General features: G+C 38.1%; 1 protein-coding gene across 3 annotated transcripts in view; it reads right to left on the bottom strand.

Moving 5' to 3' along the window:
* Positions 1-829: 829 nt before the first annotated feature.
* The window catches only part of AMPD3 (adenosine monophosphate deaminase 3), a 34,986-nt gene continuing 19,554 nt past the window's right edge, over positions 830-16,261 (bottom strand). For 2 of the 3 annotated variants that reach the window (XM_042784537.1, XM_033006747.2), the window contains exons 7-15: positions 13,906-14,100; positions 13,528-13,659; positions 12,510-12,673; positions 11,195-11,321; positions 10,185-10,348; positions 8,807-8,927; positions 6,660-6,833; positions 5,424-5,534; positions 830-4,502 (exon numbers count right to left, since the gene is read on the bottom strand). In XM_042784537.1, coding sequence (XP_042640471.1) covers positions 4,326-4,502; positions 5,424-5,534; positions 6,660-6,833; positions 8,807-8,927; positions 10,185-10,348; positions 11,195-11,321; positions 12,510-12,673; positions 13,528-13,659; positions 13,906-14,100 — 1,365 coding nt within the window. In that variant the 3' untranslated portion in view covers positions 830-4,325. The other variant, XM_042784536.1, reaches the window with a different exon arrangement.

The following is a 16,261-nucleotide window of genomic DNA, read 5'->3' as shown; positions in this document are numbered from 1 at the left end:
ATATATACACACTATTCTCTATGCTGCTTACCATTGATATTTAGTGCTTTGAGAGGTACGGGGGAGAAATACACATTCTTCAGTGACAGATGAATCTGTACTCTCGTGCTTCATGAGTGCTGCTTGTATACAGAAAGAGACACACATTTTAATATTAATCTAAAAATCTTTATTACATTTCCTACTGAAGGAAGTAATTAGTGTTAAAAATTTTTTCCTCCAAAGTCACCCTGACTGTAGCAGAATGTATATGTTGATATTAACTATTTATTTCAGTTTGTCACTTGTTGGCTTCTTAGTTGTGTTCTTTTTGTCAGATAAAGCTGCTCTTTGTACTGCTTAAATTGTTTTGACTCTGAGTGTCAGAAGTGCTTTCCTGCTCTAAAATTCAGGTGTTTTGACTCTCAGTTTAATATCAAGATGAGGCTCCAGTACAAGGAAGAGATGCCTTAACCCCGGATGAGCAGGGAACCAGGGCACCAAGAGACAGTGCGGGCAGCCCTGCACTACAGTTTCACTTCAGGAGTTAATGCCAGGTATTATGTTGTCACAAATCAGAACAGTTTTCATTAACACAATTGCTTTAAGTCAGGTAAGGCTTTAGCTCCTTCTCCTCAATATTGTTTATTATCTTCTCTATACGGTTTTTCTGTTTGTTTGTTTGTTTGTTTGTTTTTCAGTTTTCATGTAGTGATAGTCCTTAATTTTGGTTTAGTTTTCTATACTGCTAATAGTTTAATTGCCTAGGTTTTTAGTTCTACTTAAATGCAGATTCTGACCAGCTACGATTTTATTGAGGCATACACACACAAAAAGCCTCACCATATTCTTTTATAATGTATTTATTTGTGTAATGTTTAATGCTTCCACAAGAGGCAAAATATAAACATCATTTAACCCAGGCACAGAAAGATAAAGCAGTTTTTACAGACATCCCTCCCCCCCACCTTTTCCAGACTTAGATTTTAACTAGGCAAATAGAACAGAAAGGTTTAGCCACAAGTAAAGAACAATGATAGGAGAATATAAGGTAGCTCTGGGGTGAGAAAAATAATTGTATTATCCAGTGGCAGAGCAACATAAGTTTGCTAAGGTAACAGAATGGAAAGGCATCACTAGGAATTGTTCAGATAGACATGTCGTAAACATCAAATAACCATAATTAACCATTTTAGGTGAAAGTATAAAATGCTCTGAGCTAACAGATTTAAGGAAGTCTTGAATAATATTTGAACCTTAACACCAATGAAGAGAAAATAGGGTATTCTTCCATTCTGAAGCAACACCTGCAGTGATGCTGTGCTAGTCCCTTTCTAAGTAAAACACAAGCTGTTGTATAACCAGATTTGATTTCAGCCCCACTGGGGCGAGCAACTGCCCTGTCTTATATTTGAGTAAATATACCAGTAATTCAGCTATCAGTAACACTTCAACACTGGATCGACCCTTCATTACATACATATCCTAAAACTGCAAGGTTATTCTGAACAGCTATAAGTTAGAAAAAAAGTGCAACTTTAAAGCGACTTTAAAAAAAAGGTGAAGTTTAAGAACTGAACTTGAGAATCAGTAACCTTTGCCTCATTAAAAGATGACCAAAAGAGATGGAGTAGTGGAAGCTTGAAAGAATGTTGGTATGTTTCATCACCATTGGCTCAATTTATCCTTAAAAGCAGCACACAAGGAAGCACAGAAAGCAAAACTTGTGGTCATGGCCACTTGTGTGTTATTGTTATTACTGACAAAATCTCAATTACTGTCCATTAGCTGAATATTCAAATCCAGTTTTGATTTTTCTCTTTAATAAGAGCTACAGACGTACTAGAACCTGATGTGTTTGAGGTAAGGAAAGCTGAAAAGGTATTAAACATACACTAATTTGGTATAATGTTAAGAAAACTAAGAAAGAAATCTAAGTAACAACAAAAGCAGCACTAATAGCGATCTTCACATGAAACAACCTACGTAAAGCAATGTTTATCAGATGAAAACACACAATTGAAATTCTTCAAAACTAAGCATGTTGCGTATTTAGCCTGGACACAGATGCTTTTCTCAGGTAAATAATGTTGTGTTGATAACAATTCATCAGTAAGTTGTACTAATGAAAACAATAGATCTGCATTTTATGCATCTAAAATGCTTGAACCACTGTTTTCAGACTTCATCCTAAGAAAATTAGACTTCCCAGGCCTGATAACACATTCTAGGAGATGCTGAAGTTTCTAACAGTGAGGCCAACAGGCATTGTTGACTAAAAACTTTGGGCAAATTTATTCTATCGCACAGTTTCACACAATTTTTAGCTTCACAAGGAATACAAACTGGCACTTGTTGAACACTGCAGCCATTAGGCTAGGTCACTGAAGAGCCAGAGTCAAGTCTCCCACCGCTGGTCTGCAACCACATTTTGGATGAAGAACGTCTGCAATCACCACAGCTCCCGGCATGTGACACTGGCTAATGGTGAAGATGGCTGGATGGCCACAACTCTGCTCCAGTGCCTCTGTCTCCCTCAGAGCAGCCTTCGTTCCAGGCTGCTTCCTAAGGGTCTTTAGGTTTAATCTCTTTTATGGGGCCACACAGCTATCGGAGGTGATAGGGAATTCCTCCTTCCCTTACTTTGGTGCCATTTCCCTGCAATCACCATTCAGGACAGCAGGTACATTAAAAATATGTCCATATAGGTATTGCTTTTAACTGCCACAGCCTGACAACAGAATGTATGTCTTCAATGCATATATGCATTTATGCCATTAATGAGTTGGTTTGGTACTGGTGATGTCACCACTGCTACTTCTAGCTGCATTTACAAGGAAAAGCAAGACCTGATCAGTCCTTGAAAGGATGTAGGTGCCTAAGCCCCAGAAGGGCCTGGCTTAAGAAATACAAGTGGCACAAGACATCTGATATAGTAAAATATGCAGGGTTCTAGGTCTAGTGAGGCTTGATTGGCTAGTATTCATTACTTGCTTTTTCTGCATTAATTCTGAATTACTGTTCTAAGATGCCTAACCTCCCTATGTATTAGAGTAGATAGCCAGTTCTCTAACCACAGGCTCAAGATCCTAACTTAGGGACTACAGGCCTTCCAATTAAGTGGCGTAATGTTGGACTCAGAGACATCAACATCCTCTGCTACCCCTAGTCAAAAAAGGTGTGAAACTACATGCAACTTCTACGGTACATAGATGCTCTCATGTTACTGCCTTTAAATCTTTCCGAATGAGTAGTACTGTGTCTTAAGAAGGATGATCAAACAGAAAAAAAAGATTGAAAGTGATAAATATTCCAGTAGCTATATTTTACTAGCCACTCCATCCTAAATAAAGAGTTTAACATAACATGATTTGAAATGACATATTTCAAGTGGGCTAGCTTCTGTAGAAATAGACAGTTTGACTTCTCATTCAACTCTAATTGACTAAAATACAAACCAACACAAATGTGTAAAAAGATGTCAGAAGTAGGACCAGAACCCAGGTCTGGAGTTTCTACCACTGATTTGTAAGAACACTTCCTTTGTTCAAGTAAAAAATTTCTCTACATGCAACCAAAATTATCTGCATAAATTTCCAAGTGATTTGAACTGGCATATCCACATACTCCCATTACAAAGCAATAAAAAAGTGTTCTAGACTTTCAAGGCAAAGTTTTCATGATATAGTTAGACTCATTATTAAAATGTACAATAGTGATGATTTTGACACCATGTTTTCTACTTACTAGATTAAAAAGCATTAATCTGCTGTTCTTCACAGACATCCTATACAACAACAAAAAGTAATTCATTAGTCATTAAACAAGACTACCAGACTTTGTTTTGTCAGAACACCTTCCAGAATGAAAGGCTAGTCTATGCACTCCATACAAACTGTTAATGAATAAATGGTTAAACTTACAAGTGCTAAATGCCGTGATTGCTACTGAAACTATGAGGACAAACACCAGTGCATGTATACTGTCAGCATCTGCAGAATCCTGAGGTGCATATCACAGATGCACTACGGATATTGGCTGTTGTTTTCCAAGCTACAATATAGTGCACAGTTAAGACAGTATGAAACAAATATTACATGATTCTGAGTTTGCATTTTATATTTACAGCAATCTTACAAAGTCTAATGTTTGTAGAAACTGAAATTTTTCCAATGAGAATAATGCAGTGAAGGATAACAGCAAATGCTGTTTACCTTCCATAGATACTCTATTTTCCTCTTGTTCTGTTCAGCTGTGTCTTGGTAGCATCAAAGCAGATGATTCAATGTTAATTAGCATCTTACCCTGCTTAGGAGTGAAATGTTCTGGTTTCTTTGAGTTTATAACTACTTCGACAGAGTAGAAATCTCTTCTGTTCTCATAGCATCAGACAGGAAACTAAGTTCATTGCACAGTGTCTCGTACCTGAAGGCCATCCGGATCTGTGCAACATTTGTCTTTCGGATGTCATTTCCCTCAGGCCCTTCTTTACAGTAATTCACCCCTAAGAATTTCTGTTTTTCCTGTGAACAGGATTAAGCGTAAGAAGGAAGAAGTCAGTTCAACTGCTTTGATTTATTGTATAATTGATTATTTCTTAGTTGAATGACTCCAGTGCAAGTGAAAAGAGCAGCTTCAAACAGCTGGCCATTGAGCTTTACCTCAGAGTCTTAACCAGTTTTGGACATTTTAAGGCCAAAGTTTATAATTACTCAGCAGGCACTCTATCTGGTTTGCTAAAACCCTTTGTGCTAGTGTTAGGTCTTCACTACTACATCTTTCATGCGAGAGGTCAAAAAGAGGCTTAGGTTTCTTTTGTTAGTTAGTTAAATGATGCAAAAGAGGAAAATCAGTAGTTGTCACTAGAGAATACTGGAAGAAACAACGGAATATACTTGTAAAGCCCCTTCACATAGCAGCTCCTTGAGAAGAATGTTTGAAAGTGACATAGAAGAAAGGATACTCTGAAGTAACTCCTAGAGAAAGTCATGGATACATACAATTTTAAAGCCAGGGGGGAATTTAATCTAACCTGACTGCCTACCTAAACAGAATATTTTCTGTAGTATTCCCTTCCATGTAAAAACATTTCTTGTTTATGACAGGCAGTTTGTTTTTACTCAATGCAAGACATGATGTATAAAATTACTGGCAAAGGGCTACCACCCAAATAATGAAAGGTTTGGAACTGGAGGCAGAATTGAGTATAAACAGGCATCTGGTCTCTGCATGTTTTGGGAATTCCAAAACAAAGGTAATGATGAAAAATGTTAATACTTTTTTTAATGCAAGACTGTAGAGCAGATTGTGAATTTCTGGAAAAGAGGACAGGGATGTGCACAAATACATCACATAAACACCTACTATTCAATTGTCAGACTACTGACTTCTCAGTTCCTACTTGCCCTAATATTCAAAAAAAGATTTTTTTCAGCCACAATTACCTTATCTGACAATCCACTCTGTAGTACGCTGTTTCTTGCTATTTCACACAAGTCACAGGTACTGAGTTTCCACACCTGGGCTGCAATAGCATATTCTTCCATGAGAGCTTCCTGTATCACCAAAATACATTTAATGTTAAATTATATGTAAATAATATGTAAATGGAAATATGTACTCACTACTAATTGAGGAATTTATACATGCTCTTTGCATAGCTGTGAAAAATTAGAGGTTTTAGACTTTAACATCACAGTTACTAATAAACAGAATTGTTTATTTCAAATTTCCCAAAGGTGACTTAAATAATTAATAGGCACTGGGTATCCAGTTATCTTAGTCTCAGAAATTGCAGCCTGCAGTCCAGATCCTTAGAGGCATTTATTAGGCAATTTTAAATGAGATCCCAGGGTACATAAACACATTGGAGGATCTAGTTGTAAATCTTGAATGAATATGTACACAGATAGCAGGGCAATTTTTCACTTCTGACCTTCCACACACGGAGGCTGGGTCTGACTCTAGTGAGCTGTCACAGCTGAGGATCTTCCACACTACGTGTAAGTGGGCTGGTGTTGCGTTACACCCATGCAGAAATCCCCCACAGCAGCTCCCTGTCTTTCTAGCAGAGACATGTGGTGGGCCAGAAGCGAGCCTGGGTGAAGCACGCCTGAGCTCAGCCTGTCCTCAGGACACAGACAACTGAGCAACGTACAGGCCACTCTGAGGCACAGAATGACTCAGGACAGTGCCAACCACAAAATTGGGGCATCAAGACCAGTGACCGGGCAGTTCTGTCCTGCCAGGCCACGCAAGGGCAAGAATCAGTTTCAGTTTACTGAGCAAACAGCTCATACATCATCTTCAGAGATTCCACATCGTGTTTTTATAATGTATTTCCCCAGATTTATTAATAAGGAAACTGGACTTTCCTGGCACTCTAGAGGATTGTTTATGAAGGCTCAAACCTCCCTTCAGCCTCATCCTTCATTCTATACTTCAACAGCCAACACTGGAGAGGCAAGAGTACAAAAGAAACATAATTAGGAAATCAGACATTTCCCTCTGAAACCTAACAGTGAGTAGTAGACTGTAAATGAGGAAGAATAATGAATGAAGTGACTGAAAGACATGAAACTTTATATCCTAAGCGATGATATAAAACAGCTTTCAAATCATTCTGGGCCTTCGTGGTACTGTTACCAAATTCAAAGACAAGTGCTTTTTGCTATTCTTACCTTTGTATAATGAAACTGCATAGGATCATCTGTGGAGAGAGAGACATGAAGTCCTTTATGTAGAAATTCCCGTAGTGGATTTTTTGAGTACTCCAGGAACAGGCTATTGTTACTAAGTGGAGACATAGCAATGGGTATTTGTGCAAGATAATAAAGGTACTGGAGGACAGGACTCTGCAAAACAAAACACAATCAGCATTTAATGGTACTATGGGATAATGAAGAAAGAAAGAAGGGGTTTTGCCTTGGATAAAATGGAAACAGCATTACAGAGGGAAGACTAAGTTCCCCAAAATTAGGCTGACACTAAACTGACTTCTTTAGAAAATATATGTCTGAATTTTATATGTTGCTGATCTTTATAATTTACGTTCTTCAACATACATATCATGTTTTTAAAAATATGGTGACTAATATTACTATAGATTAGTAAGTATATATGACTATTAAGAGCACCCCATTTGATACTAACTGCATACCTTCCTGCAAAACCCAAAAGTCAAAGACAACAGACGTGTAAGAACTGCTAAGCAATTTGTCATTTTCAAAACTGCAGTCCAGTAGGTAAATTTTAGGAGTAGAAGTTTTAATTTATTACAATTCACGTGTTGCTGTTGCACATATCATTAATCTGTGGTCACCTCATCTTTATTACTATTTTTGGCTTAACCAGCCTGTGAACCTAAAAAGTCCCTTTATTATTACTGTCTGCTATGCCAGGTTATTGCACCAGGCTAAGCAGGAGAGAGTGAAGAGAATGCTTTGGTCACATACAGCCTTAGTACTACTCTGTCTGGGTCTAATTTTAGGAATTACTGGTTAAGAGCATAACATCAGACATTATTTTAGGCAAAATTTTTCTTTGGTCTTTTATATGTTGAAAAATACAGAGAGAATTTTACAGCATTAACCAGCAAATCCAACTTATAAGAGAACTTCTTCAAAAAAATTACAATAAACTCAGTGCAACTCTGCCACCCACTGACCAATTATTTTAATTACAAAACGGTGGCCTGGGGATGAGTTGTGTGATGGTTTCTATTAACTGATACACCAGGAATAACATTTGTCTTGTCATAACAATCAAGTTGTATATAAAATATTGCTGAGTTATACAGCTATATTAAATTTATTGATCAAGTGATCCCAGTTGCTCTAGATATAAATAATCAAAATCTTAATGAACCTCTCAATGAACCTTGAAGTACAGGGTTGCCAGTCAGGGAAAATTACCTTTGTCCCCATACAGAAGAAACTAGAGATTTCCTTAAATTCTTCTGGGACCTAAATCAGGAAGTAGTAACAAGTCTAAGCAGCTTCTTTCATGTAATTTTAGCTCTCCTTGGAGTAACCAAAAAACAGGAGCTGCCAAGTCCTTGACATATGTGAACTGTTCATCTTCCCTACAAAGACGTAGGTTTAAAATACTCACTTAGGAAAAGCTGTATTTTTGTGGCTTAAATAAGTAACAGGAAGTTCAGCTAAACTTATTTATTTCACAGAATCATAGAATGGTTTGGGTTGGAAGGGACCTTAAAGACCACCTAGTCCCCAACCCCACCTTCCCCCAGCCCAGGGTGCTCCCAGCCCCGTCCAACCTGGGCTTGAACCCTTCCAGGGAGGGGGCAGCCACAGCTGCTCTGGGCACCCTGTGCCAGTGTCTCGCCACCCTCACAGGAAAGAATTTCTTATGTCTAATCTAAATCTATCCTCTTTCAATTTAAAACCATTACTCCCTGCCCTATCCCTACACCACCTAACAAAGAGTCCCTTCTCCAGCTTTCCCATAGCCCCCTTAAGCACTGGGAGGCCGCTCTAAGGTCTCCCCAGATCCTTCTCTTCTCCAGGCTGAACCTCCCCAGCTCTCTCAGCCCGGCCTCCCAGGGGAGCTGCTCCAGCCCCCCGAGCATCTTCATGGCCTCCTCTGGCCCCGCTCGAGCAGGTCCGTGTCCTTCTGATGTTGGGGGCCCCAGAGCTGGACCCAGCACTGCAGGGGGGGTTTCTGATCAAAGTGAAGAATTACGTGTGCCTGGCTAAGAAAATCATTTTGGGCTGCCTAGATAAAGTCATTGTGATGACTGCTGTTTGAACCAGTGAATGATCTCTAAGCAGATTGTGATTAGTTTAGGTGACCAACCAAGCAATACCTTCTTCAAGAGCAATCCGTGAGAAATGTTGTCTGCTGTCAGAAAGGCTGATACAAGGTGTGTGATAGATCCAGCTTCTCCACAGTGAGGTCGAAACAGAAAAGTACACATGCCTCTTTCCCTGAGGAGATTAAAAGCAAGTTCTATTAGCAAAAAATGCACTGATCTTCATCTATTTCGTATATAAGAGTTTTACTGACTCACTGATGAATTGTGTCATCTCACCTAGCTGTGAAAAATATTTAATTATTATCTAGAGAGATTTTCAAACAGTAGTTGAAATGATCTTGAGGCAAAAACCAAAATGCGTAAATTCTGACAGAATCTCTGTCTTTGGAAAATAAAAAAATGTAGACTACAGAGAATGTAAGAAAGTCAGGAGAAAGGGATGACTTAGATGTTTGCTGTACTGCGTCTTTTCCCTTACAGAACTAAAACTAAGAACTAGGCCTGTTTATTGCAGGTACAAGGTAATTTGAGGTGGATGTTTTCATTATGAGTTTTGATTATATAGGGTGGTAGAAAAAGAAATGCTTGAGGTAGCAGTGGGAGAGAAGAAGTAACTTGGATAAGACCTGTTAAAATGACAAATCTGGGCACCTCCTGTAAGAAATACATTTTGCAAGTAATAACGAACCAAATCCTTGCAAGGTAAGTGATGACACCGTTAGTATCAATGGATAATCTCACCGTGCCTCAATCTGAGTCAGTTGTGCAGATCACTCAGTGTCAGCCACAAAGTCAGGAACATAACCTCAAGTTGAATTTCAGGCTTTACTGAGCCTGATGCCAAAATCTGCTTTTACAGACGTTATCTCACACTCAGTATCGTAACTCCCCACATTACTTGCCTAGACATTGGTCTCAAAAGTAGTAAACTGAATGAGTCAACAAGAATGCTAAAGTAAGTTAGTTAGATGTGCAGTTTATAATTATGTCCTCCTTTGTCTATCTGATAACAGCAGCAGCCCTTAAACCAGTATTTCACAACATAATTTTGTATCTTGTAAATTAACAGGCAATAGCAAGCTTCCAAGAGGTACATTATATTTGGAAATTCACTGTCAATGCAAATGAAGGTCAACAAATCAATTTTGTGGTGTTTCTTCTTTTGTTTGCTTTGATATATTCACCTTTAAGAAATTCACAAATGTCAAACCAAGATAATCTGATGCCTTTACAATTTCTAAGTATTTCATTTGAATTAATTTTGCATTTAATTTTTTCAAAATAACTCATGTATCCCTCTTGGACTATTTAAAATAATTCAAGATAACTTTTGCTTCTAAAGATGTATGATCTAGACACTGACTTAGATTGAGACCAAGAGTATTGATTTTTCTTTCTGAAAGTTTGTAAAATAAAAATGACTACTTGCCTCCTAAGGTTGTTCAGCAACATGATGTTCACATACATATAATACAAATAATAGCTATACGGGGGATTCTTCTCACTGGTCCAGAGGTCGGGGTTAAGGCTTTTATCAGAGAACATATGGCCACTGTGTTTGGATTCATCATCCACACTGTCAAAGCCAGTAACCTGGTGGCAAAAGAGATTCACAGAAATCAGTGTTTTCAAGAAGCAAACTTCAACATTACTTAGTCTTGCTTCAGGACTTCCAGACAAAGCATCTAGTTCTCTTTCTTCATTTCACTCCTTATGCTAGCAGTCCTGCTGCTCTGCCCTCCTACCATACCATGCAGACAGTAGGAATAATGTGTTTTCTCAAAGGAATTTTCAACCATTTTTTATTTCTGAGACAAATAGGAGGCCCAGGTACACAAAAGCCTTCAGATTTCCAGAGGGGGGAGAGGGGAAATAGAGAGGGGTCATAGGCCTGTAAGACTCTGTCAGATCCAGGTTATAATCCTTTGCTCTGTTATTTGAAAAGCAGCTGAGGGACAGAGGCTCCCAGGAAACCTCAGAGTTCTGATTTGGAGCATATTCAGAAATGCCTTTTTTAATCACATCCCAGCAGCTACATCCCCACCTCTCTCCTGAATCCCATCAGGATCTACACAATGCTTCCTTTCAGCTGCCTCCTTTCTGGAGGTCAGTCCCAGAAGCAAGCTCAAAGTACACACCCTGGATTACGATACTGCCTCTACACAAGAGCATGCAAACAGTTTTTGGTCATTCTTTATGGAAAGCATTACTGACAAGACAAATAAATAGCTGTTGAGCTGTTTCAGAGGAAATAAACGGCAACTATTTGACAACAGGACCTTACCCAGCTTTTATTAAATTTTATGTCAGGGCTTTAAAACAATAATACAAGTAATCCATGGAGAGGGAAGCTCTAGTGTCTGGAAACAGCTGTGGGCAAACAAAATTTATGAGGAGAGTATCCATTTCATGTGAGACAGAAAATTCAAATATACTTACATATTTGAGGAAAAGGTGCAATTCTCTGTGGTCTTTGGGGTTGATTGTTGCTTCAAACAAAGGTACAAAGATGTTCTCCAACATCTTCCCAAAACTAGGCAGAATATTTTTTGACCTAAATATGTCACTGAAGGGAAAAAATATACACAGTTGTGACCATTCTTTAATCAGCTTTTATTTTTCCTCCCCCTTCATATTTTCTGTTATTCCTGTATATTTTAGAGCTTCAGTTCTACCAGGATTCAGAAATTCAAAGTTTATGTTGGGGCAGGGATTGTCTCTATGCTCTGTTTCCTGCACTGCCTGGCACCTGCTTCATCCAGGCTTTGCTGAAGCTCCTGAGTGCTCCAAAAATAGTGACAGTATGCAGGGATAGATGCTCTCTCAAGAACAGCGACACCTTCCCTTACAGCAAGACAAGACTAATAGGGGAGATAAGGAATTACCTCTCGTGAAAGATGCCATTTTCCAAAGTTGTAACTACTCCAAATGAAAGTAGAACGTTCTGCTATAGTGAGCCTCTCAGAAAAGAGGGACAATACTTCAGTGTGTCATCAAGTGCATGACTTAATGGAAGTGTTGACTCCACTATGTACATAAGAAATTGCTACATAAGAAATGGAAAGAGAGAAACTTTCTCCCTAATGAGAAACACACTCTGGCGGATATATGCAACCATGACAGGTCTTTCTCTACTCGTATTCCAACTATGCAATTTCAAAACATGAAGCTCAGCTATTAAGGCTGACAAAATTATAACGGGAGACTGTATTAAAATATATGGTATTAGAAACAAAGAACCATTTAATAAAGTCCCAAAGGATGCTTAAAGAAAAACTGATAGTGATTGAATCTTGCAAATCAGCAATCTGGGCTGTGTTTCCAAGTTTGCTGTTATTTTGTCAATTGATCTTGAGGAAGTTTGATGGTAACAGTTTTACAGAACATTTTCTACTCCTTTATGGAATTCATGAGTTGATTTATTTTCAATAGTAAATTGTATTTTACCTTGCCTTTGAGTGCAGCTTAACTTCACCCAGTTGTAATTTTTGGTTTTAGGACCTTCAGACTTACAAATAATTCACAAAAGTTTTGAATAGCTTCATAAAGAGTAGATTCAAACCCCATCTCCTGTCTTACACCCCCAGACTTTCAGGAAAACCTCAACAATTGTCAAGAACAAATTTCCCAGACTGTTGCTTATAAATAGAACTAGAGGACAGCTCATAAACCATCTAAAAAATATCAAAAATTAAAACAAATCATTGGTATGATTTCAAATTGTTAAATTTACCAAGAGCTCCTGATTACTTACTAGATTCTGGGAACCTGAATTATCCAGCGCATATTAGGGGAATAAACTTTATGCTTAATGAACCATTTTGCCAAGTTCAGCCATTCATCTGGAGACCGTCCGTAAATGGATAAGCGGGGTTCTGTATACTGGTACTTACTTTCTTCTAGTTCACGGGCTACTTCCTATTAAGTAATAAATATATTTGCTTTAATATCGACACTGAAGATGACTTACAGCTAGTAGTATATTTATCATTTCATTTTCCTCAGACCAGATATAACTGTACTGTCACCCTTTAAAGATAAAGGGAATCTCTTGTCTCTTAATCCGTTCTTCTATTTTAGGCATCTAAATATTCTATTAGCAAGCTATCTTAGATATAATTTGGGTATAACTAACTGTAACACCTAGGTTTAGAGAACAATATTCTTGTGCCGTTATTGCTAACACCTTTGTAATACATATGTTTAAAATTGGTAAATCAGAATTATACTATTTAAACTGTAGTAAATTACTACATAAGATATGCAGACCAATGGAGACTCTGACCCAGAATCTGTGGTAGGAAGCAATTTTAAGGCTATTAATTTTAGACAAGCACTTCTATACATTTAAGAAGAGCTGACATCTAATTCATGAAAACTACTAATTCTTTTGCTGTAAGAAATTAATTTGAAGCCTGTGCATGCATGTGCAGGTACAGATTTACACAGAAGCACTTCCCTAGCAGCCACCACTAGCCAACTAGATCCTAACAAAATATTAATCCAGTGAATTGATCCTTGGCTGCCCTACACTAGTTTGAAACTGCATGCAGCTCTGCTCTGAACTCATACACAGCTTACGTGGATGAGCTTCTAACTCATAAAACCATTTAGAAAGTAGTAGTGGCTGCCTTAGCAGAGGTCTTCCTCTGATGAACTGCTAGAGCAATATTTAGAATCACTTAAACATAGTGTTAGATTCAATTATGACATCACAAATCTGTTACAAACCCTCATTTCCTTACAGCTGGAAAAGCTTGAAACTTATTTACCTTGACCATACGAGCAAAATATTCACCACCAATGTAGTTTTCAGTTTTCAAATACAAGTCCCTCAGCTCACTGGCACCAACTGGATTGTACTTGGAATTGAATTTGTCAAATCGATGAAATGTTTGACGACCCTAGAGGAGGAAAAAACCCAAACAACCATGATTTTAACCACACCTAATAGGTTATAAATTAAATTGCCTAGCAATAAAAGGCACAGAAAACCAAACGCCTATACTAACTTACTTCAAACATGACAAGTAATGCATGAGTTCAAATTGTAATTTAAGCAGTTATCATGCAAAAACTGTAGAAATCAGAATTTGACACTTAGAAAACTTAGCTTTTTCTTGTTTATTTTGTCATTTTAATAGACTTACCGCATGGACATCTAAAGAGTCTACAGTGAGGTCATAAGGGTCCATGTGAAGGCTTTCGAAGACTTGCTTTAAAGTCATCTTCTTGCCTTTTTTCTCTGCAACAATCCTGTCGGGCTCTGTTTGATAAGTGTGCTTAATAAACCTCAGTAAGTGTTTCTGGTTCATGCAAGCAGCAGCATGGATATGAGTATCAACCTGAAATCAAAAGGTTAGTCATGCTCATTGTCCATATACATAAACTTAAATTAGCACAGTACTTATGTCCGTGACAACTGACTAAAGCTTTCTAAAATACTCCTTAAGTAACAAATGGATTAGTGCCTAAGCAACTCAAAATGTTTCAGAACCCTGAAATTTGTGTTTGGATGAATTATTCAGTAAGGAGAACTATAAATAAAACAGCCCTCAATTAATCGTTTCCTATTAAGAAAATTTTCAACAAGTTAAGATACATTATAAGTGCCAATCACAGAATCTGGGTTCAGATTAAACTTGATACCTCCTTAAAGTACACACTGATCCTTTAGTATCCTTTTATTTCATCCATGAATCCATGATGTCTTTCTAGTTATAGACTGTAGTTACAACTATCCTCTCTGATTGAAAGGACCTGGAATTCTTAGTCATTTCCAAAAGCATAATTCATTTTTGTATTTCAGCCACATGAAACATCTTAGGTCACTAAAACTGCAAAATGTACATGAGAGATTTTGTCACTATTTTTTCCAAGTTTAATTAAAAAAAAAAAAAAAAAAGACAAGAACCAAATGGTTTCCCACAGGTATGCTTTTTTGCTCAGAAGCTTGAACTGAGCAGCATATATTAGAACACAATCCAAAGAAACAACTGATGAGATTTGGGTGTTTTCTTGTTGATTGAAGTTTTCCCTTCAGTACATATAATTCCTTAGATGCCTCCAGCAGGTACATAAAATGAATCTGTTGCCGTTCCATGCAGTCAGCTGTTTATTATCTTAAATACACCGATAAAGAATAAAAGAAAACGAGGTATTTTCCCCAACTACTTCTTGTTTGAAAGGGCAGGTAATAATAATTGCAGTTCCTATGGATCAAGTACATGAAAGGGAAGAATAGGCCTTAGCTAGGATAATGGCCTTAAGGAATCTAACAGCACAGCAATATCCAGTGGGTCCATTTGCTTTGAATACCCTTGAGAATTTCCTTGAGAAATTCTGATTGAACAACAAAACAGCCTAATGCATGTCCTAGGCAAAACAATGAAATTACTCTACCAACTAATTCCTATCAATTTAAAACCAAACCAAACCACTGTTCTCATCAGATATCACAGTTGACACCTAATGAGCCCAACGGCCCTAGGGACAGCTTGAGAGATTCTGAAATCGCCTTCAAGTCCAGACTGTCAAATCCTAGCAGAAGCAGTTTCAGCTCACCCAGAATCCGCAGTGCTGCAGCCTGTCTGCTAAGCTTCCCATTTCCCTCCAGCCCAGGCACTGCCTGGACAGGGATGGCCGTGAGCACAGGGATGTGGTCAGAAGCAATTGCCAACTTCACTATTTCTAAAATTTGCCTTGTGCACCAGCTGCCTGGTACTGGAGACAAGTTTTACAAGACCCACTGGCAGAATGGTTCTGCAGAAGGAAGTAAGATAGTCGGTTTGTAATACAAGTTTCAAGATGATACATGACAAGGACGGGATGGTTCAAACAATAAGTCTAAAAAGCACCAAACAGTACTGTCCTATACATCGGTAGGAGATGGTTTGGAATTATTACAAGTAACACTTTACCATGAAGCCTTATGTGAAACTGTAGTGGAAAGGGCTGCTCTAACTTCTCAGTAAGAAAGAAGCTTCAAAGCAGAAATAAAAAATCATCTTGCTTCTGCACAACACTGGTAATGCAGCTGTCAGAATGCACCCAGTTTTGCTGTCCACATTTAAAGGTTTAAACAAACCAAATACTGACAACATTCCCAAGAAATGTCACAAAAGGAAATAGGAGCTGGAAAACCCACACCACCACGTGATTGTAAAAATTAAACTTATTTGGCTTTCAAGATGCAATTTGAGAATTAATTTGATCAACTGTATACAGCTATTTGTACATCCAAAAGAGATCGTGAGGCGGAGAGGGGGCTTTTCAATATCACAAGCAATGACATAACAAGATCTGAAGGTTGGATGCTGATATTAGATACAAGTTTCTAAAGATACTACGTTGCAACAATATGAACCCACTGCATTGTGCTTTCTAAAATACAAGTAACTAGCACTCCCAGGGACACACTCCCAACAACAGCCGTGTAGCCTGTATGCAGGAAGTCACACTAGAAGGCATTCTCAGATGAGGAGAGTGACCTATAAGGAGTCACTG

The sequence above is a fragment of the Tyto alba genome, unplaced genomic scaffold (genome assembly GCF_018691265.1).
Source record: "Tyto alba isolate M040663 unplaced genomic scaffold, T.alba_DEE_v4.0 Super-Scaffold_8, whole genome shotgun sequence".
Taxonomy (NCBI): domain Eukaryota; kingdom Metazoa; phylum Chordata; class Aves; order Strigiformes; family Tytonidae; genus Tyto; species Tyto alba.
The sequence above is the reverse complement of the archived record's forward strand: the minus strand, read 5'-3'. Positions and strand labels throughout refer to the sequence as shown.